Raw genomic sequence first — 27,831 nt, 5'->3', positions numbered from 1 at the left:
ACCAAAGATACCGTCCTGCACTTTGAGCATGAGAAGCTGCAGAACTGCAACTTAACCAAACAGCAGCTATGAAGGGCATTTTAACCAGTTGGTATTTCCAGATGATGCCTAGAGATCTCGTTGTTAGTCTGTTGTATTTCCTGCAGCTTCTGCACCTGCAGTTCAGACAGAGGGCAGGTGTGCTGGTACTGACATTGACAGCGGGAGAGAGTAGGGTAGGCACTAGACCAGAGTGGGGAAGCCTAGATGTGTGTCCTCCTAGCTGAATCAATAACCATTCATAAAAAGTCAGAGAAGACAAAGGATAATGACAAGGGGTTTAGGGAGAAGAGGATGATGGAGCTGAGGTCTGGAGGCAGAAACGGGTACGCTGAACTAGGGGCCTTCCTTCCAAAATTCCCACAATGCTATGCCATGACAGGTGCTGTCAGTCATATGTCCCTTTTCGTGCTCATCCTTCCCCAAATCCCCCTTTCCTGCTGCACATCACTGCCACCAGAGCTTGGCAAAGCTGGTGAACCCACAGGCTCACACCAACAGACCCCTTCTCATCTAGCATTTCAGTCAATGACCCACACTTCCCTCCAGCAGTACCAAGTGACGTACCAGGTATTAGCACCATTATGGAATGAGCAGTGACCCAAATGTGAATGGCTGCAAAGTTCCTTTTCAGGATAGGAGAGCATCACAAATGAGGCAAGGTCGTTGTGCTAGGAGATGTCTTAAAGAATTAAGGGGCAGAACCTGCTGATGCTTAAGATACCCAAGTGTAAAGGATGTAAACAACCTCTGCCTGTGTTGTCTAACACCTTCCTCTATACCTACAGTATGCACAGTAAACCCCCCTGATACTATTTTACACAGAATGCAGCACCAAAGCTGCCCCCTTAACAGGAGATCCATAGGCTCTCCAAACCTGTACATCATACCTATTCAGAAGAAGATAGTGAACCACACTACACCGACACATGCACAACCTTGCACCAAATCCATAACATTGCTTAATGAAGATTCTAAACACAACAGCCACCTCTGCTGAGCAATGATCGAGTGTGCGTGGGACCCACAGCTGTGGTGGGTGATTGAAATAAACAGTAAAGTCTGTGATCTGGTATATCCAAAGACCTCATGCACTGCAAAGATCCCTGACTAGACAACATTGCATTGCTTTCACTAACCAGTATGTTCGGCAGATCTTCTCTAGCCAGTCCTAATGACTGCGAGTCGTTTGCACGTGGTCACTGATAAGCCTATAATGGGTCAGTGATGACACCATAACTACAGTGGCCACTCTGAACTTGATACTGGACCATAAAAATGGTAACATGCAGAATATACATATTGGTAATCAAACATAGAAGAAGTGCTTGTGGGGCATAGACAGTTGGAACAGGGCACATGGAACCAGGGAGGAAACAGTTGCCAGGTCTGGATCTTTTGTAGAATGGATGATCTGGGTCATGTTATTTTCCATGCTCTACCATCCCTTCTCAACCATTACATTCTTATTATTTCATTGTTTTGTGGTGTTCAGATGTCTTCACTTTGAAAGTGGCTCCACTGCAGATAATGGCATTAAGATAAAACAAACACACGGATTGGTAATTGGGCCTTAGCAGAAGATTAGGAAGTGATCAGAGCTGGGCTATAGAGTTGTAGCTACAAACGTGAAAAAAATACACATGGAAGCAGAATAAATGTACCTCGCCTGGGCACCAACATTTACAAAAGTTACTGATGGATGCATTTTCCAACAGATTCCTCACCTTCTGAATTATCCTCAGGCCTCTAACTTTTCCCCATCTGTGTCTCTCCAGCGCCTCTGTGTGGTTCTGTGCGGCGGCATTGTAGACTTGCGCTGACATCACTTCCTTTTTTTCCAGCCTGCTGTTCATGTCCCATCAATAATTCCTCAGCATTTCATCAGTGACTATGAGGTTTCCGATATCAAGCTTTGTCCTGCTTGACACAAGAAAATTTATTTTTCAGATCTGCATGTGGTGCCTGGGATCATAACACTACGCCACACCCTCCGATTCTTGTTCTTCCATGGAACCAAAGGCTAATAAAAAGCAAAAGGTCAATTTATCTTTGGGTAAGGACACACCAGGTGCTCTCCTTAAGCCAATCACATTCCAGGGAATATTATGCAAAGACGTGTTCCCATAAGAAACACAAGAAGTACTATAGGAAGGAAAAGTCCTCCTACGGGCGTTTGCAGTCTCAATCCTTGTTGTCGGGCCAGATGCCAACACCTAAAGGTGAAAGCAGAGTACTTGAATCGATCTGCTTGACCCAAACAGGCTGGGATCTTCTTGCGGCCTATATTCACTCTTTTCAGGACAGATCTGGCTCCTTCTGGGCCACTTCTCAACTGGAAGCATGTACCTGCCGGTTTAGCGGCTGCAGTGGCACCAACCACCACTGCATCAAAGACTTTGCCTACAGCGCCTAAGGCTCAGTCGAAGCCAAGTAAGGAGCCTTCTCTGTTCTGACGCAGACCAAGGAATTTACTCAGAGGGTTGATTGCCGGTTAGGATTATCCATGTGGCAAGACCAAAGATGAGGGTGAACTTCAGTAATGTTCCCTTGGCTAATCGGTTCCCCAGGGTTCAGAGATTTGTTCGTATGGAAGAAATATTCAACTCTGGTTCCAAAGCTCCCACCCTGGCAGACATGGACTATAGTTGCACGGAAGATGATGTTTAGGAGACTGATCATCTCCTTCCACACTTTAATACCGATGCAGCCTTGATACTTCACCAGAAGAGAATATTCACTACCCCTCTGGCCCTGCCTCACAAGAGGTTGCCTTGTTTACTGCTGTGCTTTGGAAGGTGGCTGAAGCCGTAGACTTTACAAAGCCTTCAACGGAGGTGGAGTCTAACGTTCTGACTGAGATTTTGCAATCCTCACTAGGATCAATAGCTGATCAACTACAGCACTCCTTTTTTCCCATCAGCCTACTCTTATTCTTTAACTGCACATAATTTTGGTGAATTATCTAAATTTGGATAAAATGTAGAAGTTGATATTGTCTTTGTTCTTTTCCCAAATCCTGAACAACTCTCCTATTGCTCCCACATCTGAAACACTTTAAAAGAGATCAAACACAACAAAGTCGCTAATTTCCTGGACAACTCTTTCACTCCTAAGAATTTATTTGTAGGCCAGTCCAGAAACAACTTCAAAACTAATCGACATCCCAAAGAAACTGATATTTCGGTTGCAGACATCTTTTTAACCGTATTCCTTTAATCACCCTACAGATTATCCTTCCTTAGAAATTCCCTGAATTAATTAATGACCTGCGCCATAGCTGATCTAGAACAATTGACTGTCCTGTAAAAAAGTCCTTTATCGAATAACTCCTCTAAAAAATTAGCTACTTTTATTTAAAAAGTCTCCACATGATCCAAATCCCTTGCCACGCACCAACGTAGCCATGCACTCCTATATCTTTTCTTAGTTCCAGGGGTGCATGACTCATTGATCAACCCTGAAGCTTATTCCGAAAGTTTTGTGAATCTTCCTGCTTCCCTGAAATTCTCCAGACTAGATGGTTGAGCATACACCTCTGCATTAAAGAATGCTCTCTCTCTTCTGCTTCTGTTAACATACCTCTCTTAGACCTGATCAGATAAGGAATATCCATAGCCACTTCCAAAGGAGTTGGAAACCAGGCTTGAGTTTTCCAAAAAGGTGTTACTTACACTATCTGCCAATTCTGTCTCCTGCATTGTAACAGCACTCTCTGAAACATTTCCAAAAAGTTGTTACTAACGCTATCCGACAGTTATGTCTGCTACATTGTAAAAGAAACTCTCTGAATCATGGAAAAAGGTAGGAACGCATACCCTTTAATCGCAGGATCTGGTTTCCAGCTGAAATAGCTATTTAACTGTAAAGTCAATCTGGAAGCAAAAAGATCCACCTCCAAAGGACCCAATAAACTTTGAATTTTACAAAATGAACTGTCTTCTAGTTTCCAATCACTGAAATCTATTTGATCCGTCGAGTTCCAGTCTTCCACCACATTGTGCACCCCAGGTAAATATTCTGCTTTCAATCCAATCTTGTGCTCTAAACAGAAATTCCACAGTTCTTTTGCTAAGTCTTATGAACTCTTTGATCTGCTCCCTTCTAACTTGCTATATGTCACTGCTGCTACATCGTCCATTTTTAACAAAACTGACGCTCTTTGCGGATGTTTCAAACTGCGAAGGGCAAACAATCCTGCTTTCTTCTCCGAACAATTAATATGTTCCACCTTCTTCAACATATTCTCTTGTCCCGAAAACATTACTCCCCATCCTGACATACTGGCATCTGGTTCCAGATTAAAATCTGGCCTTGCTCCAAATATAGCACAACCATTCCACGCTTTCAAATTCTTTATCCAGCATCTCAACTCTTCCTTTGCTTCTTAGCGAACTGCTATCATGTCCCCATACCATTAACCTCCTGCTAATGCAGTTCTCTTCAGTTTATGCAATGCCCTGTAAACCAAAGGCCATGGGAATACTTTTTGTATTGAAGCTAATAGCAGTCCAATCACGCATGCTAAATCCCTTAGATTTATATCCTCTTTCCTAATCACTTTTTTTAAACCCTCTTTTATTTTCTTTATATTCCTCACTGTAAGCTGTAACAGACTCCTCACCATATCCACAAAAAATCCTAAAAACTCTTAAGGTCTGGCTTAGAATGAGCACTGACTATTCTAAGTTCAATGTGAATACCAACTATTCTAGTAAATCCTTCCCCATAGTAAAATGTTTCTTCAATTCTTTCCCACTTTGATTCATTATCAAAATGTTGTCCATATAAACAATCATCCTTACACCCCTTTCTCTCAAACAGTCCACTACTGGTTGCGAAATCTTTGTAAAGTACAAAGAGGCTGACGATAATTCGAAGGGAGACATGGAAGCTGGTAAAACTGACCCTTCCATCTGAATTGTGAAAATCGTTGACTTTCTGGATTAATCGAATCGTGAAATATGCGTCCTTGAGAACAAACTTCACCATCTAATCTTAAATCTAGTAACATATCCCTCAGAAGATGGATACCCTCCATCTTCAAATGTTTGTATGCAACAAATTTGTTTAACTCTCTTAAATTTTTAACTGGTCTCCACCCTTTGTCTTTTTTCTCTACTAAAAAGAGTGTACTGGCTTAGTCTACTGGCTTCTCTTCTATCCTTACTATAGGATTTCTTGCTAACATTTGCATCACTTCTTCTGTCACGGTAGCCTCCAGATCTCTTTGAATACTCAACTCCCTGGATTCCTTCCTCTAGTATGGTTCCGAATCGAAATCTCTTTGGTATCCTTTTATTGCTGACCTAACCCAAGGGTCTTCCATTATTTTTTTCCCATTGATCTACAGTCTTAGTCTTCCACCAGACCCTTCTTGGATTGAACCAACATTTATCTTCATACTCACCTTGACCTTTGTTTGAATACCGTCTCTGCTCTCATTATATCCGTCTCATCCCTTGCTAACGGCTTCCTTATCCAAAATTTTATATATTCCGCCTCATGATCCAGTGGCCACCATTCCTTGCTCCTTGGTTGTTTAATTTCCCTAGGATCAAACAAATTCTCACCCAATGGGTCCAGCACAGTTTTTTACCCTTTTTCTTTCTTGCTTAAGTTCTCATTAAAAGATTCATCTAAACTATGCTTATAATCTAGATCTAGAATATATTTGTCAATATCCTGACGGTAATCTGTTTGCTGAAACTCATCCAGATTGTCCTCCTCATATGCAGAGCTACACTGCCCATCTTGTATATCACTTAGGACATCTTCTCTTTATGAGTTGCTTCGGACTCCTTTCTCCTTATTTGCATTCTTCAAATGCTTTCTCTTTTTAATAACTTTCCTTCTGGACCCCGGGTAAATCACCTTCTTCCTCAGAGATTGAAAAGTATTCTTCATCATCCTTACTCCTACCTGACCTTTTCTTCTTGAAAACCTCTTTCGCCATCTCATTAACTGCTAAATGCAGTTCCTGTGATACAATATTTCTTATTAACTCCTCCTGCAATATTTCTCCTGACTCTTGCTCTTTCATTTTGCTAAATTCCTCAGCTTGAAATAAACCCACAAGTTTTTTTTAAACTATAAATATTGCAATAGTAATCTCCCTAATGTCAATACAGATTTTGTCTTTAAACGCTGTTGCTGCATGTCCGTACAGTTTACTGCCGGCACTGAGCACGTTGCGTAGTAAACTGTATATGTGTCTGTTTTTGTCAGACGCTGTAGCATGACCTCTGCTTCAGCATGATTCCACCAAATGAGCAATCATGCTCCATTTTCTGTAAAAACCTACGCGATGCACACAAAATCTCCCCATGAAAACCGCCTGTATAGGCTAAAGATGAAAATATCATTTAAAATGGAGGCAGCATCACGAGTGCCTTTCTTGCCAATGATCAGATCGGAAGTATCACCGCTACCACAGATCGTTTCCTCATGCGAGCTGCAGCGTGCGCATAATCAACTGCCAAGTAATCTTTTTTTAAATGATGACGCTTATAACAAATCATAGATTTTACAACAATGTATAAAAAAAAATCAGTTGTATCCTCATTTTCAGTAAGTAGCATACTGATAGCTGTGGTACAACAAATTTACAACTTAGGAGGACGCCTCTGATGAACTGTGTCTGATTAGCTAGGACTGGCTTCAAGGAATTGCTGCCACGCAGGCCTTTTTCCCACAGGACAATGAACAATAGTGGAGAGAATTGAATGCCGTGACATTCCTTCCAACTGGCAGCAATGTCACCATTCCTGTAAGGTTGGAATGCTGGAATCCCCTCCACTTACTTTGTTCTGTTCATTAAAAGCATGTTTCTGTTCCATTTGGGTCATAAAAAAAAATGAAGAAACAACTTCAGGCTTCTAAAACTTCTTTTTATGTGGAATTTCACCAGTGTCTCTTTTTCAAATGCATGAAAAGAAGCTTATTCAAGCCTGCCGTGTAATTGTTTGAGGTAATTACACTCATTTGTTCATCCAGCCTGTTGTTTTAGTGTTTTTTCCATCATTCTTTGTTGTTTTCTTCTACCTCATTGCAGGCCCATCAGGATTTAATGTCCCTGTAGTGTTATTTTCAGCAGCGATCATCATTACAATATGGAGCTGCAAGCATTTCTCATTGCCGCCATTCTTAAATGAAACGGGTCTTTACCTTGGACCAATGAGTGAAACTATTTGAGCCATAACTTATTGCAATTGGAGAAACAGTCAAAAGATTTCCCAACTCTGAAAGTGCCATGTCTTATTTCACAATTTGGGAGTGGAGGAAACAAAAAAATACAATAGCCTTCCAGAGTCCATATTAGCTGAATTTCCAATGGATATTTACTGAATCACTTTTAAGAACTTTTAAGGCACACATTTTTGGGAAGAATGAAAGTTAACATGAAAAAGACCTAATTTACACAGCTGTACTAAGAGGCTTGTCTAACACTTATGAGTTTGGAAGCTTTCTGATTCTCTGATTAGGGATCAACTTGTTAGATTACCAAAAACCTTAGCATTCAGGAGGAATTTCTGCACAAAAACACAGATTTGGTGATACTGTAGTTACTACAATAAAAAATGTAATTGCCCTTGAAAATTTGAGTTTCACTTACAGCACTCCTCCAACGTTTTGGAGAGTTGCCCATTAGCCCTGGTAGTCAGCAGCTTTGGTGGTGTTGGACGCCTCATTGTGGGCTGAGGTGCCCCTCTGGGCCACATGTTGGCGTGTAGCTTTAGTCTGCACTAGAATAGTGCTTGCACATAAATGTGCTTGAGCTTCATTCAGTACATCTTGTAAATAAGCCATTTTTGTCCAAAACTTTCAGATTCTCTTGGACAATGACTACTGTCCATTATAGAAACAGATTAGCTGTTGTGGGGTTGGGAACCCTATATCGAGTGGCAATATGCCTGTGAACTTGGATTCAGATGTGGACAGCCCATCTCGCAGGCACTCTGTGTGAAAGCAGATGCTCTCTCTCAGCGGAGGCCTACATATGGGAGCAGCACTCCGAAGCAGCAGAGTTGGTGATCTTCGTGTTGAGATAAGCATTCATGGATCTTTTGAACATATCCCAGGATAGGAAGTCCCCTCAGGTTTGTGCCATACTTGCTTCCCTATGAACAACTTCCTATAGGATGCCTACAGGTTCAGCTGGTCTCAAGGTCTACTGTACTCTTTCCTACCAATGCTTCTCCTTTCAAAAGTATTATGGAAGGTGTGGAAGACTCGAGGACAGCTCATCCTGTTGCCCCAGATTTGTCACAGGATTTCGTACACCGATCTGTTAGCCCTCCGCATTCAGCCACCTCTTCCTCTTTCCTCAAGAGCGGACCTGCTCTTAAAGCAGGGAGGTCAGATCCTCTGCCCCAATACCTAGACACTGTGACTACATGCTGGAAATTGAGTTTCAATAGCTAGAGTCTTTTTGCCTTCCTGGTGATGTCACAGATGACATACTGGCAGGAAGGGAGCCTGCTATCAAATCCCGCTCTGCAGGTCACTGGAACACGTTTGTTCAGTGATACAAGTTGGCAGACATCAATCCTCTTAAATCTTGCCTTTACAACATCTAGCGTTATGTATTGTCCCTTGCATCGCAGCGCAATAGTGGTGTTTCCTTCCTGACCAACGTTCCTTTTTTAGATCATCAATAGTCGTTTGTTTTAAAAACTTTTTATTACTTGTTTCCTCCCACTCCATTTATTGTTCCTCAGAGGGATATGAATCCTGTGTTGATTGTCCTGATAGCATCCCCGTCAAGCTGATGCTGCCCGTTGTTGACTTCTTTTCCTGAAGACCACCTCGCAACACTGGAGAGACATAGCTTGGGAAAAGATTTACAGACCAGTCAGAAGCCTGAAGGATAATTCATAAGTTAAGGAATCTGCTGGGAGATAATGTATCCATCAGAAATATTGCTACCATAGTAAAGTAACTTTTTCTTTTGACTCTTATCAGGCTAAGGGCCCAATGTAATAGCATGCCAGAGGCCTTCAGTAAGAGGATTATTTACTGGGCCTTATATAGAACACTTACGTTGAGGAGGTCGTGTGCAGGGACACCTAATAATGATGCCTTTGTGAGTGATGCCAGCTGTAGTCCTCTGATGTAGAATAATATGTGCCTGTTGTTCAGGGGGGATTGGGTTGTTTATTCCTGCATTACTCTGGATATCTAAGTGCTCTTTTGTGTCTGTGCAGGAAGACTGCCAAGATGGAAATTCTCCAGTGTGACTACGAGGAATGTGGCAAGATCTTCTCCAACCGCCAGTACTTGAACGTCAGTATCTGTTTCCAGTGACATGTTCGGCAGTGGGTATAGGGGCGGGGGGAATTGGTCAATGCTGGATAACTGAAGTGGGTGGGCTACAGTGGGAGAACAAGCATTTAATGCAGCATTGGCTTTGATGAATAGATCAGATTAGTGCAGCAGCATTGCAGAACATCCCAAGACCTTCCTTTATATGCTCCCATTTGGCTATATGATAGACACTACCTGCCTCCCTCAAATGCAGATGTTGATGGTTGTAGTGCAGATGTTTTTGTGTTACTCATTTTGGTACAGGTTGCCCTCTTTGCCGTTACAACAGACTGTCCTTCATGTGAATAGGTGCTTCAGACTTTTTCCACAAGATTGAAAATGACATTATGCTCCTAGTACACACACTCCTATTTCCTACATGTTTTTCAGTTGGCCAATTTTAGTGCACCAACCATGCCGCCTCATGTGAATCAGTATCTTTTATAGTGAAAGGATTGCTGTTTAATCCCATGTTACCCTCTTTTTTTCGCAGTTACACCAAGGCCTAAATTAGTCATGCAAACACTAACAAAAGAGTTAAAACAAAATCACTAAGAGGTTTAACTCTCGTATTCCTGTATTGTCCTTTGATAATGTATGGATACAGCCCAGACGTCTCCCACTCATCCTTGCCTCCTCGACATTGTAATGGTGTCTCCATGCGCCTCAGGAGGTGGAGCAGACCATGCATGGTTCGTCCAGGTCTGATCTTCTTAGCATCCAGTGCTCTGCAGAATATATATCAGACAGGATTCTGGATTTTCTGAAATCTGGATACTTTTTACATGTAGGCCACTCCTTTAGTCAACCAATGCAGTGTACTGAACTGTAATGTAAAGTGTCTGGCTTGAACTATGTAATGGCTTGTAATGTCTCATTTAATGCTGTCCCTTTGAAAACACTTTATTACTGTTGCCGCCCATAAACACATCGCCAAATACCATAGTTGTGCTTTCCAGCAGTTCTGTGTACGTTATTTGGCAAAACAATGAAAGCAGGTCAAACGGTGTATATATTGTATGGCGCATATGTATTCTTGCTAGCTGATGTGAACTTCCCTCTGGGAAGCCTGGATCCAGCCATGGCAGAAACGGCATTCAAAGCCTAGCAGTATTGAATCAGGATATGCTCCACAAATGGGACCAAGGGAATGTTTATGGATAATACTCATGTGCAGTGTATGTACTGCCTGCATCTTAGTCATGACCTGCACAGATTTTTCAGTCTATAGTTTAGGGGCAGAGATTAGCTGTTATTTTGTCTTTCAGAAAATGTCCTATATTTCATTCTTTGGCACGAAATGTGCGGCACTATTAGTTATGTGTAGTTTAGCTTTTATTTGTATAAGTTATAGTTCTATTTACAATTTATGTATTAGGCCACTAAATTCATCACATGTTTGCATCTCCCCTCATTCTCAGGCACGTCATGAGCATGACTGCACGTTCTTGCACACTTTTGTTTTCATTCATTGCCACGTTTCTCATGATGGTGCATTAGCTACTAACTTTTAGGAGTTAGGATATATATTTTTGTTGTTGTTTTTTTTTTGCAGTTTTCTATAGCGTGAGCTTTGTGCAAGGGAATTAATTCTTTACTTGAGTCCTAGTTTGCATCACTCAATTTTGGGCACTGAGAGATTAAATGATTTGCCCAGAATCACAGGCTTTCGAGCCAAGGCCGTGACTCGAACCAGGTTCCTCGTTGCGAAAGTCAGCAGCTCCAGCCGTTAACCACATCACCTCACCATATGCAGGAGAAAAATACAAACAAGTCTAATCCATTCAGTTTCATATCCTTCTCTTCCTTTATGCTCACTTATGCTAGTCTTGACATATATAATCTGTCTGTTTCCCCTATTTAGACCCTTCTAGTAGCATAATGTAAAGGATAGACTCATGGAAACCTCTCTTTGGTCTGCATGACTAGTGGATGTTTTTTCAATGTCTGTAGAGCAAAAGTGATCAGACACTTTGCTGGCCTTTTGTGAGCAGTGATGGTGTTTGGTGAGTGATTCATCAGGTGAAAATACAGTACAGAGCAGTCTTCATTCTAAGCCATGGATAAGGAGAATATTAGAGTTAGACGGCATTCATTGAAAATTGACTAAATGTACTGAGGAGAATTTGTGGGGCACAGCTCTGAAATCCTCTCCTACAATAGGAGAATTCTAATCCACAAAGTAAAAGATTGAGGCCGCCACAAGCTACCACCCTCATTGAGGATATTGCGAACCACCCAACCAACAAATAAGTCCTCATCAACTTTTAGTAACGCTCTGGCTTACTAGTGCGCATCCTCAGATAAAAAAGTGTTTCTATGGTCAACCTTTGGTTCGCCTTTCAAACACGTGGTCAACGCATTGCCCGTGTCATTGATGGGACCCTCCACATTGTCACTGAACTCATAGTGGACGTGCCACTAGTCCACTATACAACCATTGTCAATGACCTGCCTTTCTCCAAGCAAACATCACCATCTGTGATGACCGCATCTTCAACGGCATCATTGGATGCTACATGATTAATAAGTTACATATCTTCAGTAACACACTTTCTGGTGGATATTCATAAATAACCAGGATTCCTCATCTTTACAATGTCCAGACACGCCAGCCTGGATCCGGGGGATTTTAACATCAGTGCTGTTTTGTGCCGCTACGTGGCATGGTGTGCTCTACATTGGCATTGTTCCACTCCAAAGTGACAAACCTGGCCACGTATAAGCACCACCCTAGCGCGCTGATGTATTTTTCTTTCTTGACCATGTCCGCACCCTCTGACACTGTGCCCAAAAATAATCTGAAATGTCAGTATGCTGATTTCTAGATTACAACCGTTTTGTTAGATGAAAAAGGGACCATTCCACAGAATGGGGGCAGTAGGAGGGCAGTGTGGAATCTGTTCTTGGAGTATGTGCTAAAAAGAGCATTAACGAAGGGTAGTAACTTCCTCTTCTGATGGATGCTTTTAATCGCATATTCCTCAGCTTTAGAATAGATACCAAAGCAATACTACGTGGTGGGTCTGTGGAATGGCTCAGACCAAAAAGTCCGGCAGGACTGAGTGGGCGAAATGCCCTTTTTGTTAAACCTGGCTGTCAGGGCAGTAACGTGTCATGAACATGTGTACTGGTGTCCCCGTCTCGGCTTAATAGATGTCCAAAACAAGCACTCCGCCTGCCAGTGCCGTGGAAGTGGCCTTGGCCCTAGTGGTCTGGGACCTCAGTCCTTCCTGAGGCTTCTTCTTGGTCAGTGTGTAGTAGATCTTTATGCAGAGGACTATCCATCTTGATAGGTTCCTTCATTGGACTGCCTTTCCTTTCTTTGTCTCAGAGAACCCCACAAAGAGCTGATTCACCACCCCAGTGGTCCTTCGTGGGTGAAATGTAAAAGCTTAAGGCTCTTCTGGGGTCCAACTAATGAAGTGTCTCTTCCTTTGAGGGGTGAGGCAGATCAAAGAGCATCAGGAGAGTGATTGATTGCCCAAAGTGAAAGGCAGTCATGACTTTAGGCAAGAAGGCCGCCCTGGTCCTCAACACCACATTCCGGGGAGAAAAGTGATGCAGGGTGACTACACTGAGAGACCTGGGAGTTCACTCACACGGCAAGTAGATATTACCACAACCAAGAATACAGTCTTCAGAATCAATTGAGGTAGAGAACAGCTGTGCAAAGGTTCGAAAGGCGAGGACCAAAATTAAGGCCCCACTGTGGCATCACAAAGGGTTTGTGGGTAAACAAATGAATCAACCCTTTTAGAAAATGCATCACAGTTGGTGATTTAAACAAGGATGGCTGGATCTGTAAATCCGAGAAGGCCTAAAGAGCCGATGTAGAAGTCCTTGGTGGGCCCAAAACAAAACAAATAATAAGAACTCGTCAATTTAACCTGAGGTGGATCAATGTTGCTGGCGCCACTTCAGGGTACAAATTGGCCCCCACACTGGCATAGACAAACTGTAGAAGGATGACTGGTAGCCACAATAACATCCACAACTTAGGGAGGAAGATCAAACGAGGTCAACTGCCACCTCCTAGGGAGGTGCAGATTGTGCAGTTTCAGGACCCTCCCCTGCTGCTGTAACAGGAGATCCTCCTGAAATGTAGCCAAATTGGAGGACAGATATGCCCTGAAGCTCCTGGTATCACACCCCCCTTGCCCAATCCAGAGCCACTGGAATGACTAGGGCCCTTTCATTCTCCATCTTCTTTAGGACACCGGATTGAAGAGGCAGCGGCAGAGAGCAGTGCAGAGATCTTGGAAAGTTTCTCCCAGAAAGAACCTTCTTGGGAACTCCAGCGTGCAAGTGCTGAAACTGCACGTTCTCCAGGGTGGCATAAAGATCTAGCCCGGTTCTCCATAATGCGGGAAGATGCCCTGTGCCAACTCATAATGTAACCGTATTTTTGATCTGCCAGGTGCGGCCATCTGAGTTCATCCGTCCTTTCATTCAAAGATCCTACCACATGGTTCACGGCCAGGGAGATGCCCTGATGCACCAGCCAGCCAAGGTGAAAATTAGCCTCCATGGGGAAAAGAGTGAATGAGTTTGCCATGACATTAATGATGTTGGCAAATGCTACAGCTGTCCTTGTCAGGTTTGTTTGCGAACAATGGCTCACTAATGCACCATTCCAGGGTAAGTTACCAGAAATGAGAAAAACTAATCTGGCGATCCTGAAGAAAGGGGGGCTGATCTCACCCCTTATCAAAGTATTCATGAATGTGTTGAGTACAAGCTTTAGGCAACTGGCAATCTGAGTTTGCGGGGATACTGCTGGCTGAGCAGTACTTCATTTGAACTAGAAGCACATTACTGTGAACTAGACAGTTGTTTGAAAGATTGAGCATTTTCTCCAAGGATGTCGAGACATAAACCGTGCGCTTCAGTCAAGTAAAGCAGACACTGAAACTGCAAAATTCCTGGAAACTACAGAGACATTCGTCGTATTCTCCTATAAGGCACTGCGAGGAGGAGAGAGCTTCAGGCAGGTTTTTTGTGCCCTTACACGCAGCACTGATCGTACAGCTTGAATCCTTCAGCAAATCTCTCTGCCCACCCCATGTTTACTGTAGGCAGGCAGGATGCAACAATGCTTTCCAGCATTACAAAGCTTCACATCTTACAAGTAAGTCATAACAATCCTTTTACAAAAGGCATCCATTAACTGCTTTTTCCTCACCTTACGCAGAAACCCTTGAGGTATATTCTACTACGTGTGCCCCCAGTTTATTTCTTGACCTGTTCCCTACCTAGAAGTCTGCAGGTTAGCTAGAAGAACTTGCCATGGTCTCTGAACCATGCGCTTTTTTCATTGATGTAAGATGGTTATCAAAACATAACTGACATCTATTTGTACAAATCTTTCAGACTTTCACATGACTGACAAAGTTGGCCTTTCAGTATTTTTCCATGTAATTAACATGAACTTCACAAACGGGTACATTTTCAAGGCGATACCTGGCTAGAAAACTTTCTGCACAAGGCTTGGAGTTTGCACATGGCAAATCACCCAAGTCCTTTAATACATTCATCCGAATACCAATTAGATCAAACAAAGTTTACTTACACATTAACCAAGCTATTAGTAAACTGGACATTTAACAAAGCTATGCTTACCACAGAGTAACTCAACAAAGATCCACATATGATTGATGCAATCCCAGGAACTGGTGAAAAGGGGGCCCAGGTCAAGAAGGTGCTCCGATGCCGGGCTAATGAAAGTGCTACGCAAATAGAGATGACATAATAGATCCCCACCCTCAGCCTTGTAATTTTGTATGTTTTAAAAAAATGGTTTATTGCTTGTATCATTGAGCAACATGGAGCATCTGTACTACCAGTGGTGGCATGTGCAGCTGGTCCTCTTGTATCAGAAAAGAAACTGAGCATCTACTGTTTGATATTCTCCTCCAGCTCAGAGCCTTGGTTCAGAGGAATATCCCTTTATGCTTTTGCCACCCAATAGATGACCTGAAGACTGCTTTACAGGCACAGTCTTTATCTGCCTTTTATGCTGACAAATAGTTGTTTTATGATGCACCCTCAAACTAAGAGCGTCTGTCTATTGCTTTTTTGTAAAATATCAATTGCTCTTCTCACAGCACCATAAAAAGTACCAGCACGTGAACCAGTACACCTTCACCTGCTCGGAGCCCAGCTGCGGAAAGTCTTTCAACTTTAAGAAGCATTTGAAGGAGCATGAGAAGCGGCACAGTGGTAAGTTCCCTCTTACGTTTCGGAACAATTTGTAGGCACAAACCTTCACCGCAGCGTAAGTGTTCATTGGTATGACTACGACGCCATCTGCAGCGCTAGACTTGTCTTCCTTGGGAACTTTTTTAGCCGATCCTTAAAATAGGGGCATCACGTTAGCAAAGTTATTTTACAAACCAACAGGTATTCCAAAGCAGAAGGGTGTTTGACCAGGTCAAAAGAATCCTGAGGCAAGGGGTCTGGACCATGGGATGGCTATTAAAGAAAGAAATAAACATATTAAGGCACTGAAAACAATTTAAAGGCAGAAATACAAACAGGAAGGCTCACAAATGCAAGAACAAATAAACCAAAGTTTTCCATAAATTTGGTCTCTTTTTGGGCTTTGGTGGTAGTGCTGAGGATAAGGGCGCAGACTGCCACCTGATTTGGCCCACAACCCAAGCTCCCCTATTACCCATTCCACCTCTCACAGCAGGTGGAGGTGGGAAGGGGGGACTTATATGGGGGTCAGTAAATATTGTACCAATGCGTTTAATTGTGGCTGCTTAATGGTGGCAGCGCTAGCAGGGCTTAACATTCTCTCAGCATTTAGTGCCGCCTGGACCCATCAAAAACTGCCCAATACCTTGGAAATGGCCAACTGGGGTGAAGCCGGGAATGCATTACCAAGGCCCGGGCTTCTAATATTAATGGATCCAGCGTGGAGAGGTACACAGGCCTGACTGGTTAATCTCACCATTAAGTACGGTAGAACAGCTTTCCAGCCTCCATCAAGGGATTCTTCTCAGGACATCGTGCGAACTATCCAAGGCTTTTTGTTGGCGTAGGACTTGGAAGCAAGTGGGCGGGAGTTGGTACAGGTTATGAAGGCATATGTTCCGGTAAAATGTGGTGAGAGTAGATTGGCAAACGCAATAATTCACTATCAAACATACGAGCAAAATAGTTTAAATATATAAAACGCTAAAATGATACTACTTTATAAATAAGTGGGAACGGTTGGGAAGCGTGTAGGGTGGGGTAGCAAGACAGACAAGTACTGGGTGAGCGCAGAAAGGAAGCGTCTTGAGCAAAACATGTAAAATATATTTTAGAACTCCTAAATTACAGCGTGAGAAGCAGAGAAGCAGTGGCAAGCACCAACACAGAGTAGTGGTAGGTGGGAGGGGAAAGAAGAAACGCAGGCCACTTTCTTCAGTAGCAACAGCAAAACAGTTCAAGTAAATAAAAAAATCATAATTCATGGTGCGAATATGTAAGTACCAAATAGAATGACTGGCTTGAGGTAGTGGGGGGATGGCGCCGTACAGAGATATTAAATGAGACAGGCACTGATACGAACAGAAAATGCAGCGATGGGCAGAAGGTGGTTGGGGGATGCCTCCATGAGCTGAGCAAAAGAAAAATAGTGCTCTGAAACAAACTAAATTGCCAGAAGTGAACTGACCCATGTAACGGGGTCAGCCGCCAGGGCGGGAACAAAACAGCCAGAAGGTGGGACAAATATAAAGTATTTACCAAGGAAAGCAAAGGAATGTTGAAAGGCAGATCAAGAAACGAATGAAAGTGATGGGTGTATGATGGGTGTGGTGAAAGCCCACAGACGTAAATACAGCATGTCGAGAGACAGCATATGTGTACTGCAGGAAATATCCCTGTTAATATGGCGCCCAGGTAGACAGGAGCCAGGCACCTCCTTAAATTGGGAGCAAACATGCCTAAAAAGAATCAATATTGGTTGAGTCAACCTGATTTGCGGAGCTGGGCGTACACACTGTCTGCTGATCTAAAAAGCCCTCCATACAAGGGGGCGTATCTGGGGGACGTGGCAGGGATCCGGCACTTTCCAGCACATATATGACAAACAAGTGATAAAAACAATAGCGGGGTCCAGCAAGAGGAATGTGACTGGTAACCAAGACAAACTAAAAGGTGAGAACAGAAACACATAAAAAACAATTACAAGCAGGGAATGTCACTTTCAATATGGTGCCCAGGTAGACCGGAGCAGGGCACCTCCTGAAATTGGCCGCAAACATGCCTACAATTAAATCAATATTGGGCGGAAACAACCTGATTTGTAGAGCTGCGCGGACACAGTATCTGGTGATCTAAATAGCCCTCCGTACAAGGGGACATACCCCAGGGCGTGGCAGGAATCCAGCCCTTACCAACACATATATGCCAAACGAGTGGGGGGAAAAGAATAGCCGACCAGGATCCAACAACGCCCAAATCCTCTGCAGGCTCCCATGCGAGAGGAATGTTACTGATAACCAAGACAAACAAAATGAAAGATGAGAACAGAAACACATACAAACAATTAAAAGCAGGGAATATCCCTTTCAATATATCGCCCAGGTAGACAGGAGCCAGGCACCATCTGAAATTGGCAGCAAACCTACCTACAAGGAAATCAATATTGGGCAGAACCAACCTGATTTGAAGAGCAGAGACTACAACAACGACATGGTCTTTTTGGCTGTGTCAGCAATGCGGCCGGCAAAATGTTGATCCTGCAACTTTTCGATTTCCTCCAGAGCTTCATAAATGGAGGCTGTTGCTTCTGTAAGCAGTAAGACTTTCAATGACGGTCAACTGAAGACCCAGTAAAGACATCAGTCTTCAGGTGGTGGTCTGACCATAAACAACATTCGCATTGTATGTTGCCACCTGGATCAGGTGGGTAAACATCTTCTTATACCAAGTGCGAGTTTTACAGCTCTCATTGTATGGCTGAATCGCCTGGTCATTCTTATCTACTCCGCCCATGTACTTGTAATCAAGCATACAGGTGGGCTTGTGAACTTCGAACATCTGACCCCAAACCGTGACGAGGAAAGTGTTTTCATGAATAGGAGTGTGCATGTACATATCACTCCTATCAGAGAACTTGATTTTGATTTGATTAGATCTTTTAATCTATAGAGTGCAGCAGTTACCCGAGGGCGTCAAGGCGCTATAGACTACCGTCCAGAGACAGAGTGCCTAAGAGTGGGTGATAGCGGGGGTGGCTACAGACAAAATAGCCAACTTGACTCCGAGCCATTCGTTGGATTGCAAAACAGTGCTCTGGGATTTTTGGAGCTTTTTACAAACAAGCTCCCGTGGGAATCCTTTGCGTCAACAACGAACTGTATTGCATGTCACAGTGCCAGCTTTGTAGAGCTAGCTGAATAACTCTACTCCTGTATAGAAGTTGTCCACATAAATGTTTCAACCTTTGTGAAGGAGTGGCTGTACAAGCTGCCATACAATCTTTCAAAAATAACTTTTAGCTTGGGAGGGTAACAGGGTTTACAGTGGGGTCCTTCCCTGCATACACTCTCAAGATGTACACATAGCTAGTAAAGTTCTCATACAACATCTACAACTTGATGCCATAGCAACTCTTTTGCTTGGAATGTACGGCCTCAACAGCAGCCGCCCTTTGTACTGGATCAAGGACTCGTCAATCGCTATAATCTTTCCAGTAGGAAACATCTCTGTAAACCTGGCAGACAAATGTTCCACTGCAGGCTGAATTTTGCACAACCTGGATGGTCCCGGGGCAATGCAGCAAAATTTACAGTGAAATGCAGCAAACACTAACGATCTCTGCTCATGTACTGTGCGAAGATGGGTGTTACCCCAACCACGTGAGTAGATCGGTAGGACTGCAAGTTTTTTTGTGCAGTAACCTCATTTCGGGTGTAAGGCCCAAAAAATCATGAACACCTCAAGTGAAGTGGGAGTCCACTGGTGTGCTCTAGAATGATGCTCTAAAGTTCCTCCATGTTGTCTCATAAATTGTTCAGCACGCAGATTTGTTTGCTGCACTATTTGCTCAAGGAAGCCAAGATCCAAAAAGAGATGGATGTAGTCAGTAAATTGGCGAAAAATTGACTGTCAATTCAGAATCACTCAGCGGTAAGGGCTTAGCACTAGGGTGCACAAGTTAATTATTCTAAACACTTTGTAAACTTTCAACTTGAGAACAGGCTCTACAACCCTGGTGGTCCACCGCCCTCGGGCCACCTTGCAATGAAATAAACAATTACAGAGGAACGCCCAACAATCTCTGAAAACAAATTTTGCCAATATTTGGAAACTTTTTTTCAATAACCAGTCCATAGTCAGAAAATTGTTATTCCAAAATAAATGTCCTACTTCTTTAATTCAACAAAATCACAGTTCTTTTCAGCAAGTTCTTGTTCAACAAGTCCTTTTCTTCTTTTACTTTAAAGGTCACAGTTCATTTCCACATATATTTTAGACCAGCACAATCACAAATTCAAATCAGCTGACACGTTTCATCCTATTCGGACATAATCAGGACTGAAATAAATAATAAGACAAAATATATCAACCAATTGCCGTCTTTATTGCCACATTGACAAAGTTCAGAGAAAACCGATCCACAACAATTTATTTATTGAACATTTAAGATCCCCCTTTAAAGGTTCAATATTTCTTGCAAATTCCCACATTCTCATTCTACCTGCCTATATCCATTCTAGAAAGAGATGAACCAACCCTTCATCATGAAGACAGAGGACAAAAGCATACATCTCTAGACCTAGAACAATAAAACATCAATCGTATAATTGCCCAAGTTGTCTGACCAATGTAGCCTACTGATCAACATGTAAACGATGACTGTATTGAATTTACATCTAGTGTCTCCAGTGAACTGTGGATTTTGGGGCTGAAATAAATGGAGGTCTGCCAAGAGAGTACTTGTTCTGTGCTTGCCACCGCTCGTGCCAGCTCTGTGGGTTGGTCTACCCTGCTATGGTTGCTCCGCTGCACAGAGTTTACATGTGGAGGGGCAGCATGAATGCCATCATCATGTTCCTCAGAATTGCTGGAAACTTTCAGATTCAGCTCCATCTTCCTCTCCCTCTGATGCAACCTCAGTATCTGCGGTCTCAGTCTCTGATCCTGCTTCCATCACTCAAGTTAGGGTCTAGGTAGCAGTCATCCACGGAGACTCCATCTCTGCTGACTGGCTAAAACCTCCCTTCTAAAACACTATCCTATGTAGAAGGCGGAAATATTGTTCTAAACTGTAGGTGTGTGTGCGCAACAGTAATTAAACGCAAAATTACTTATCCAGTTCCCTGATTCTGAAAGTTCTCCAAAGACACTATAAAGTTGTTTTTTTTTAAACCGAACAGTATCCCTTCACCTTGCCACATACCCAATAACACAGCCTACTTTTGTCATGGCTTATGCAAAACTTTGTTGGTGGAGCTGCTGGGACTTTGCTAGTAAAAGGCTAGTATCCTAAAGCCAAAAATCTACCTTTGAACTCAAGAAACACTCACTTAGTAGCTCCTGCAACTTTGTGCGCGGGTGCACTCTTTGTGAAAACACACAGTGCTATCACCACGATCACTGAAATTATGCGTCGCAGATGGGCAGGGGTAAAAAAAGGAATCCTCCGGTTCAAGAACTGAAGGATCCTTTTCAGCCCTCCCTAGTGTCTGCTAATAGCGGGCAGACACACTGGGAAGGGAGTGCGGCCATTGCCCGCACTTAAGGGGTCAAGTGTAGATGTTTTATAGGAATGCATGCTTAATTGTAGCATAAAAAGCAACGAAAAGAACGGTCTGGTGCAGCGATATTTTTATTTCTTCTGCCACAGGGGTGTTCTGAGCCTGGATCACCCCATTCAGGCTTAAGCAGTCGCAATGATAGTCTTCTGAGAGCGCTACACAGGAGCGGCAGTTGGGTGAAAAAGCAGTAGCACAACAAGCTGCCTCCTGGCGACATAGCATTGAAACTGTAGTAAAAGAGCGTAGTAAGCTGCACCATGTGTGCTGGCTCCTAAGGGAAAAGCATGAGGAAAAAATGCTGGGACTAGAATCTTGAAATGACTTGATTTTAACCTGTTTACAATACAAATTATGCCTACTGTTTAAATACTGTGTGTCAAATGCAAGGCTAATACGATTTTTATAATGAACAGAACATCAATGTACACACTATGATGGTTTTAAAACATATGTGATTTTATATTGTGTTTTATCTTAACTCATATTTTGTATCGTATTGCATTGGTTTTAATTAACTGAAAAAAAAATTATTATTATTATTACTAAGGGAAAAGCATGAGTGCATTGTTGTTTGTGCCCAGAATCTTCTTTACTGACAACTGAGTTTGTTCACCATGCACCCAGTATGGATATTTATATTCTCTATAACATGCCGTGAACATAGAACGCAAATACCTTATTTGTGGGTTTGACAAAAAACTTCAAGTGGCAGAGTGAAGAATATATATTTGTTGCCATTTAGATGTACGGCCGGTCCATTTTACTGCATGTAATTTACTTGTCTGTGCCTTTTTCAATTAACCAGTTCGGCGCTGATGACGAGCTCAGCTCGTCATCAGTTGCGCCGCTCGCACGCTGACGAGCTGAGCTCGTCATGTAACGCGGCTTTTTAAAAAAAGCCGCCGCACGCATGCGGTTTTAGGGGTGAGTAAGATCAAGTAACATGACAGAAGATTGAAAAGCATCATGGTGAAGTTTAAATTTTAGTTTTCACCTAAAAACAGCTTTTACTTAGGTTAGCCCCCATTCCTATTAATTGATTGGCTTTCTTGTCAATATCAATTACTTACTTTACACTCTATGGTTTTCTTCCATCTTCTTTGGAGTGTCCTTCCTCTTGAACAGTGGTTCTTAACCTGTGGTCCAAGGACCACTGGTGGTTCTCGAAGCCTACTTAGGTCTGTGGCTAAGTTACAAAATTAAATAATATTAAAATTAATACATTAAAATTAATATACAAGTAAAGAAGCAATATTGAAAAAGTGAAACTTTCTCTACATTTGCTTGTGAATTAAACTAAATATTTCAAGATTTGAGCATTTGTTTAGCGTTACTTGTTTTTGTATTTTTGTTGTTCTGAAATTCAAATCATAGAAGTTTCTTAGGTCGGGGGTTCTTAAACTTCCAATAATGACTTAGTGGGGGTCCCCAAATTCCAGTAATGATTCAGTGGGGGGTCCGCAGAAGTCAAAAGGTTAAAAACTACTGCTCTAGAGCATAGCATTTTTACCATCCTTTTGAGATGGTCACATATCCTTCCAAAACTCATCAGAGAACGAGTGTTTCCTCTGTTTTCTTGTTCTCGCCTACAAATGCTGCTGCCCATCACATCCCTAACCCTTCCCAGGCCCCTGAACTCTTCTGTGAGGGCACAGCAATGCGTTCGGCCCATTCATCAAGCTCTTTTTAATTTTTAGGTTTTGCTTGTGAAACCTATTGTTTTTAATAAAAACTTAAACGGTGCTTACATCCCACCTCCTCTCTTTCCTGACTTTTCATTGGTTCCTGTGCTTGCCACTTACTTTTCCTCCATTTCTATTGGATGTATCATATTTTCCTGCATTTACCAATGCGTGTTCCTCGTCTGCTTCTCTTATCAGTTTCCCTGAGCAGAAATACTGTAAACGAATCCGCTTTGGTGGAACTATTTTTTCCATAAAATGCTTCCTCTTTCTGCTTTTTTATCTTGCATCAGATTTATATAGGGTAACTCATCAGTAGGAGAGATTAAAGTAATTTTGCCACAGGCGATTGTGCCGCCAAGACTTGCACCAGGATCCCCAGTTCTCGAGTCGCTGCGCCCCATCCTACCCACTCCTGTGATGCTTGTTTAAATAGTATTGCTCTCGTTTGCCTTGTGACTCGCCTGCAGAGTTTGGTATCGTTGCTCCGGCATAATCATAGCGCTCTGTACATTAATCTTAGGCAACGCTTTAATATCACTGTACCGGCATAATCATAGCGCTCTGTGCATTAATCTTAGGCAACGCTTTAATGTCACTGTACCGGCATAATCATAGCGCTCTGTGCATTAATCTTAGGCAGCGCTTTAATATCACTGTACTGCATATTTTAGAAGCGATCTGGACTGCAGCTTGTTTAAACTTGTAAGCGCTCTCACCGGGATTCACTGAGTGAGCACGCTGGTAGTTCTGTGCTTTCAACATTATCAGGCTTTGCATTGCGCCCTCCCGTTTTCACTTTCTAGCTACCCCACCATCTTGTTGTTGTGCTTTTCCCCTGGCCCGCCTCCACGTCCCCGCCTCCCAGCTGACCCTCCCACGCTCCGCCCCCTCCACCACCTATGTTAGTCAGATGGTTCCACGCGCAGCGTCCACGCGCTACGGCCACGCCGAAGGTGCGCCAAAGGTAAGCCCGTCGACGCCTGTCCGCGCCAAGCCCGCGCCCAGCGCCCGTCCCCCTGCTCTATGCCGCCCCCAACCCCCTAGAGTAACTTATGATGCCGCTACTCTCCTCGCCCTCAACGCCGGACGCACTCCACTTTGCTGTGAAGCCACCCCAGGACGTACCCACGGCCCATTCTCCTGCCTCTCCTGTAAGTTCAACTGCGTCAGGACCCTCACCAAACACTCCTCCTCCACACACAGCTCCGAACCATCCTACTTAACACCCGCTCGGTCCACAGACACGCAACCGAACTCTGGGACCTAATCGACACGGTGTCACCTGATGTCGCCTTCCTCACTGAAACTTGGATGAAGGCATCTTCTGCCCCCGACATCGCCATAGCCATACCGGACACTTACAAGATCATTCGAAAAGACCGCACCATTAAAAAAACTGGAGGAGGCATCGCCATCGTCCATAGAAACACCATCAAAATTACAACCAGCTCCGACGACAATCTCGCAACCGCCGAACACCTCCACTTTCAGATCCACACCGACCCCAGGACCACCCTCAGAGGAACCCTCATCTACAGGCCCCCAGGCACCAGATCTCAATTCAGCGACGACATCTGACTTCGTCCTCGCCTCCGAGAACTACATTCTTCTAGGAGACCTCAACTACCACCTCGACAACATTCTCGACAACAACACCACCACCCTCCTGGACAACATGTCCAATCTCGGACTCAAACAACTTGTTGACACCCCCACCCACATAGCCGGACACACGCTCGACCCTATCTTCACCTCCAGCAAGCACATCTCCTTCGATCACACTACAGCTCTCCACTGGACGGATCACAGCTGTGTTCACTTCAGCTACAAAACAACCCTGACCCACAACCATCCACAACCCATTCCACGAAGAAATTGGAACAAAATCACCACCGACCAACTCCTCGCATCCCTCAGCCAAAACACTCCCACCCTAACAACGGACCCAGACCAAGCAGCCACAAACCTCAGGCAATGGATTACCCACAGTGCAGACGAACTAGCACCCCTGAAAAAACACCAGTTGAAATCATTCAGCAAAAAGGCTCCCTGGTTCAATGATGACCTTAAAAAATCCAAGAAGACTTGCCGCACCCTGGAGAAGAATTGGAGAAAAGAACCAACCTCAGACAACATGACTTCCCTCAAGACAGCCACCCGCAAACACCACCAACTGATTCGATCCGCCAAGAAATCAGCATTTAAGGACCGCCTCGACAACAACTCTCACAACAGCAAGGAACTCTTCAATATCGTCAAAGAATTCACCAACCCTCCCGCAGCATCCAACGACATCATTAACTCCCAAGACCTCTGCAATGCGCTATCCTCCTCCTTCTTCTACAACAAAATTGCCGACATCCACAACAGCTTCAAGAACACTCCCAATGACCAACTCACCCCACCCCCTTCTGATCCCACCCCTCCAACTAACTACCTCAACTCCTGGAACCCAATCACCATTGAAGACACCATTCGCCTCATGAACTCAATCCACTCTGGCTCACCTTCTGACCCCTGCCCCCACTACATCTTCAACAAAGCTAACTCCATCATCGCTCCCCAACTCCGCGAGGTCATCAACTGCTCCCCAACTCCGCGAGGTCATCAACTGCTCCTTCAACTCAGCCTCCTTTCCAGAAATATGGAAACACGCCGAACTCAGCGCCCTTCTGAAAAAACCAACAGCGGACCCCTCAGAACTGAAAAACTACCGACCCATCTCCCTCCTCCCTTTCCCGGCCAAAGTCATCGAGAAAGCCGTTAGTAGCCAACTCGCAGCCTTCCTTGAATCCAACAACTCCCTGGATCCCTCACAGAACGGCTTTCGAACCAAACACAGCACCGAGACCACCCTCATTGCGGCGACCGACGACATCCGGGCACTCCTGGACAACGGTGAAACAGTAGCCCTCATTCTTCTCGACCTCTCCGCCGCCTTCGACACTGTATGTCACAGCACCCTCATACAACGCCTCAACAACATCGGCATACAAGGAAAAGCCCTGGACTGGATCATCTCGTTCCTAGCAGGGAGAACACAGAAAGTCCGACTTCCCCCTTTCTACTCAGAGCCCACCGAAGTCATCTGCGGCGTACCTCAAGGCTCCTCACTCAGTCCCACCCTCTTCAACGTCTACATGAGTCCCCTCGCCCCCATCGCACGTCGACACAACCTCAACATCATCTCCTACGCCGACGACACCCAGCTGATACTTTCCCTCACCAAAGACCCCAACACTGCCAAGGACAACCTTCACGAAGGCATGAAAGAAGTAGCCGAATGGATGAAACAGAGCCGCCTAAAACTCAACTCAGACAAAACTGAGGTGCTCATCCTCGGATCCTCCCCCTCAGCGTGGGACGACTCTTGGTGGCCTTCCGCTTTGGGATCAGCGCCCACTCCTACTGACCATGCACGTAACCTTGGCTTCATTCTAGACTCCTCTCTCTCAATGTCCAGACAAGTCAACGCAGTATCATCCTCCTGCTTCAACGTCCTTCGCATTCTCAAAAAAATCTTCCGCTGGATCCCCCTCGAAACAAGAAAGACTGTCACCCACGCACTGGTCACGAGTCGACTGGACTATGGCAACACTCTCTACGCCGGAATTACAACAAAATTGCAGAAAAAGCTCCAGCGCATCCAAAACGCATCAGCGAGACTCATATTAGACATCCCGCGCCAAGAGCACATCACCGGACACTTAAAAAACCTCCATTGGCTTCCCGTCAACAAAAGAATTACTTTCCGCCTTCTCACCCACGCACACAAGGCCCTTTATAATCTAGGACCAGAATGCCTCAACTCCCGACTGTCCTTCTACTATCCCACCCGCCAACTAAGATCATCCAGTCAAGCCCTCGCCGCAGTCCCGCGCATCCGAAAAACCACCATGGGCGGCAGATCCTTCTCCTTCCTGGCTGCCAAGACCTGGAACTCACTCCCCACCCACCTCCGCCTTACTCAGAATCACATCTCCTTCAGGAAAGAATTGAAAACTTGGCTTTTCGATAAACAATAAACCCCTCCCCCTAGCGCCTTGAGACCCTCTGGGTGAGTAGTGCGCTTTATAAATTCCTGAACTTGAACTTGAACTATTTTGCATCTCTTCCTTCCTGCATTCCGTTGTGAATACAAATTCTAAATCAGTGCTACAGCCCCAATGACTTTACTCTGGGTGATGTAAAAAGTAGAATTCTGAGATGAAAAAACATGCTCCTTCTACTTTCATTTTCATGCGAGAGATCTGCTTTTCGTTGTACCCTATTGCATATTAAGGGATTGCCCAGAATCATGGGTTGAGTGATGCTAGGACCCGAACCTGGTTCCATAGTTGCAAGGTCGGCAGCTCTGGCCTTAATGGCGCAACTCCTAAGCATTTCTAACTCCGCAAATCCCTCCTTCAGCCTCTGAGCTGAAGCCCTTAGCACAATTTTACTGTCACAACATATATTGCTTTATCTCTGTGTTTGAAGCTGAAACAAATATCTGATAGTCATTGAAGTGCCTTTTATTATCATTTATTACAGTCAAGATGCAACTTTACAAGGGTTACAAACAGCGCCGCCCTCAACGATTTGACGATCACGAATACATGCAAAACTCCACGTTGTTACTTTCGGACTAAATTACTATAATAGAAAGGCTATTTTTTAATGTTGCATTTTAATGGGAAACAAGAAATTCAAAGGTTCAAATAAGGTTCACACATTCGTGTTCCCATCATCCAATGCCTGCAAGTTCATGCTTTGCTTGTACAACGCATACTTACTTTGTATTCTATTTATTATTCATCTCATACCTTTACTTTACGCTGTCTAACTGATTTAATTTTACACATTCATGTCGTTTCGGCTCCTGAATCTTTAGGTTCAGGTATGTCTCTTCACGTGCAAGGATTATACAGTTTTCTTAGCCCCTTCTTTCCAACAAGCATTTGTAATGCAATAATCTTACATTTGTTAATATTAGAGCTTTTGCTCTAATGATGCCCATGCACCAATAGCTCTGTGTGTGTGGCTTTTTGTTATCCATG

General features: G+C 43.9%; 1 protein-coding gene across 3 annotated transcripts in view; it reads left to right on the top strand.

Moving 5' to 3' along the window:
* The window catches only part of ZNF692 (zinc finger protein 692), a 127,019-nt gene that overhangs the window by 74,330 nt on the left and 24,858 nt on the right, over positions 1-27,831 (top strand). For all 3 annotated transcript variants that reach the window (XR_013607661.1, XM_078677623.1, XM_078677684.1), the window contains 2 exons: positions 9,246-9,324; positions 15,453-15,567. Coding sequence is in view for 2 of the 3 variants with exons in the window: in XM_078677623.1 (XP_078533749.1) it covers positions 9,246-9,324; positions 15,453-15,567 (194 nt within the window). In the remaining variant the exon portion in view is untranslated. The remainder of the gene's footprint in view (positions 1-9,245; positions 9,325-15,452; positions 15,568-27,831) is intronic.

This window comes from Lissotriton helveticus, chromosome 1_1, assembly GCF_964261635.1.
Source record: "Lissotriton helveticus chromosome 1_1, aLisHel1.1, whole genome shotgun sequence".
Taxonomy (NCBI): domain Eukaryota; kingdom Metazoa; phylum Chordata; class Amphibia; order Caudata; family Salamandridae; genus Lissotriton; species Lissotriton helveticus.
Note: the sequence above shows the minus strand (reverse complement) of the source record. Positions and strands in the feature narration are given on the sequence as shown.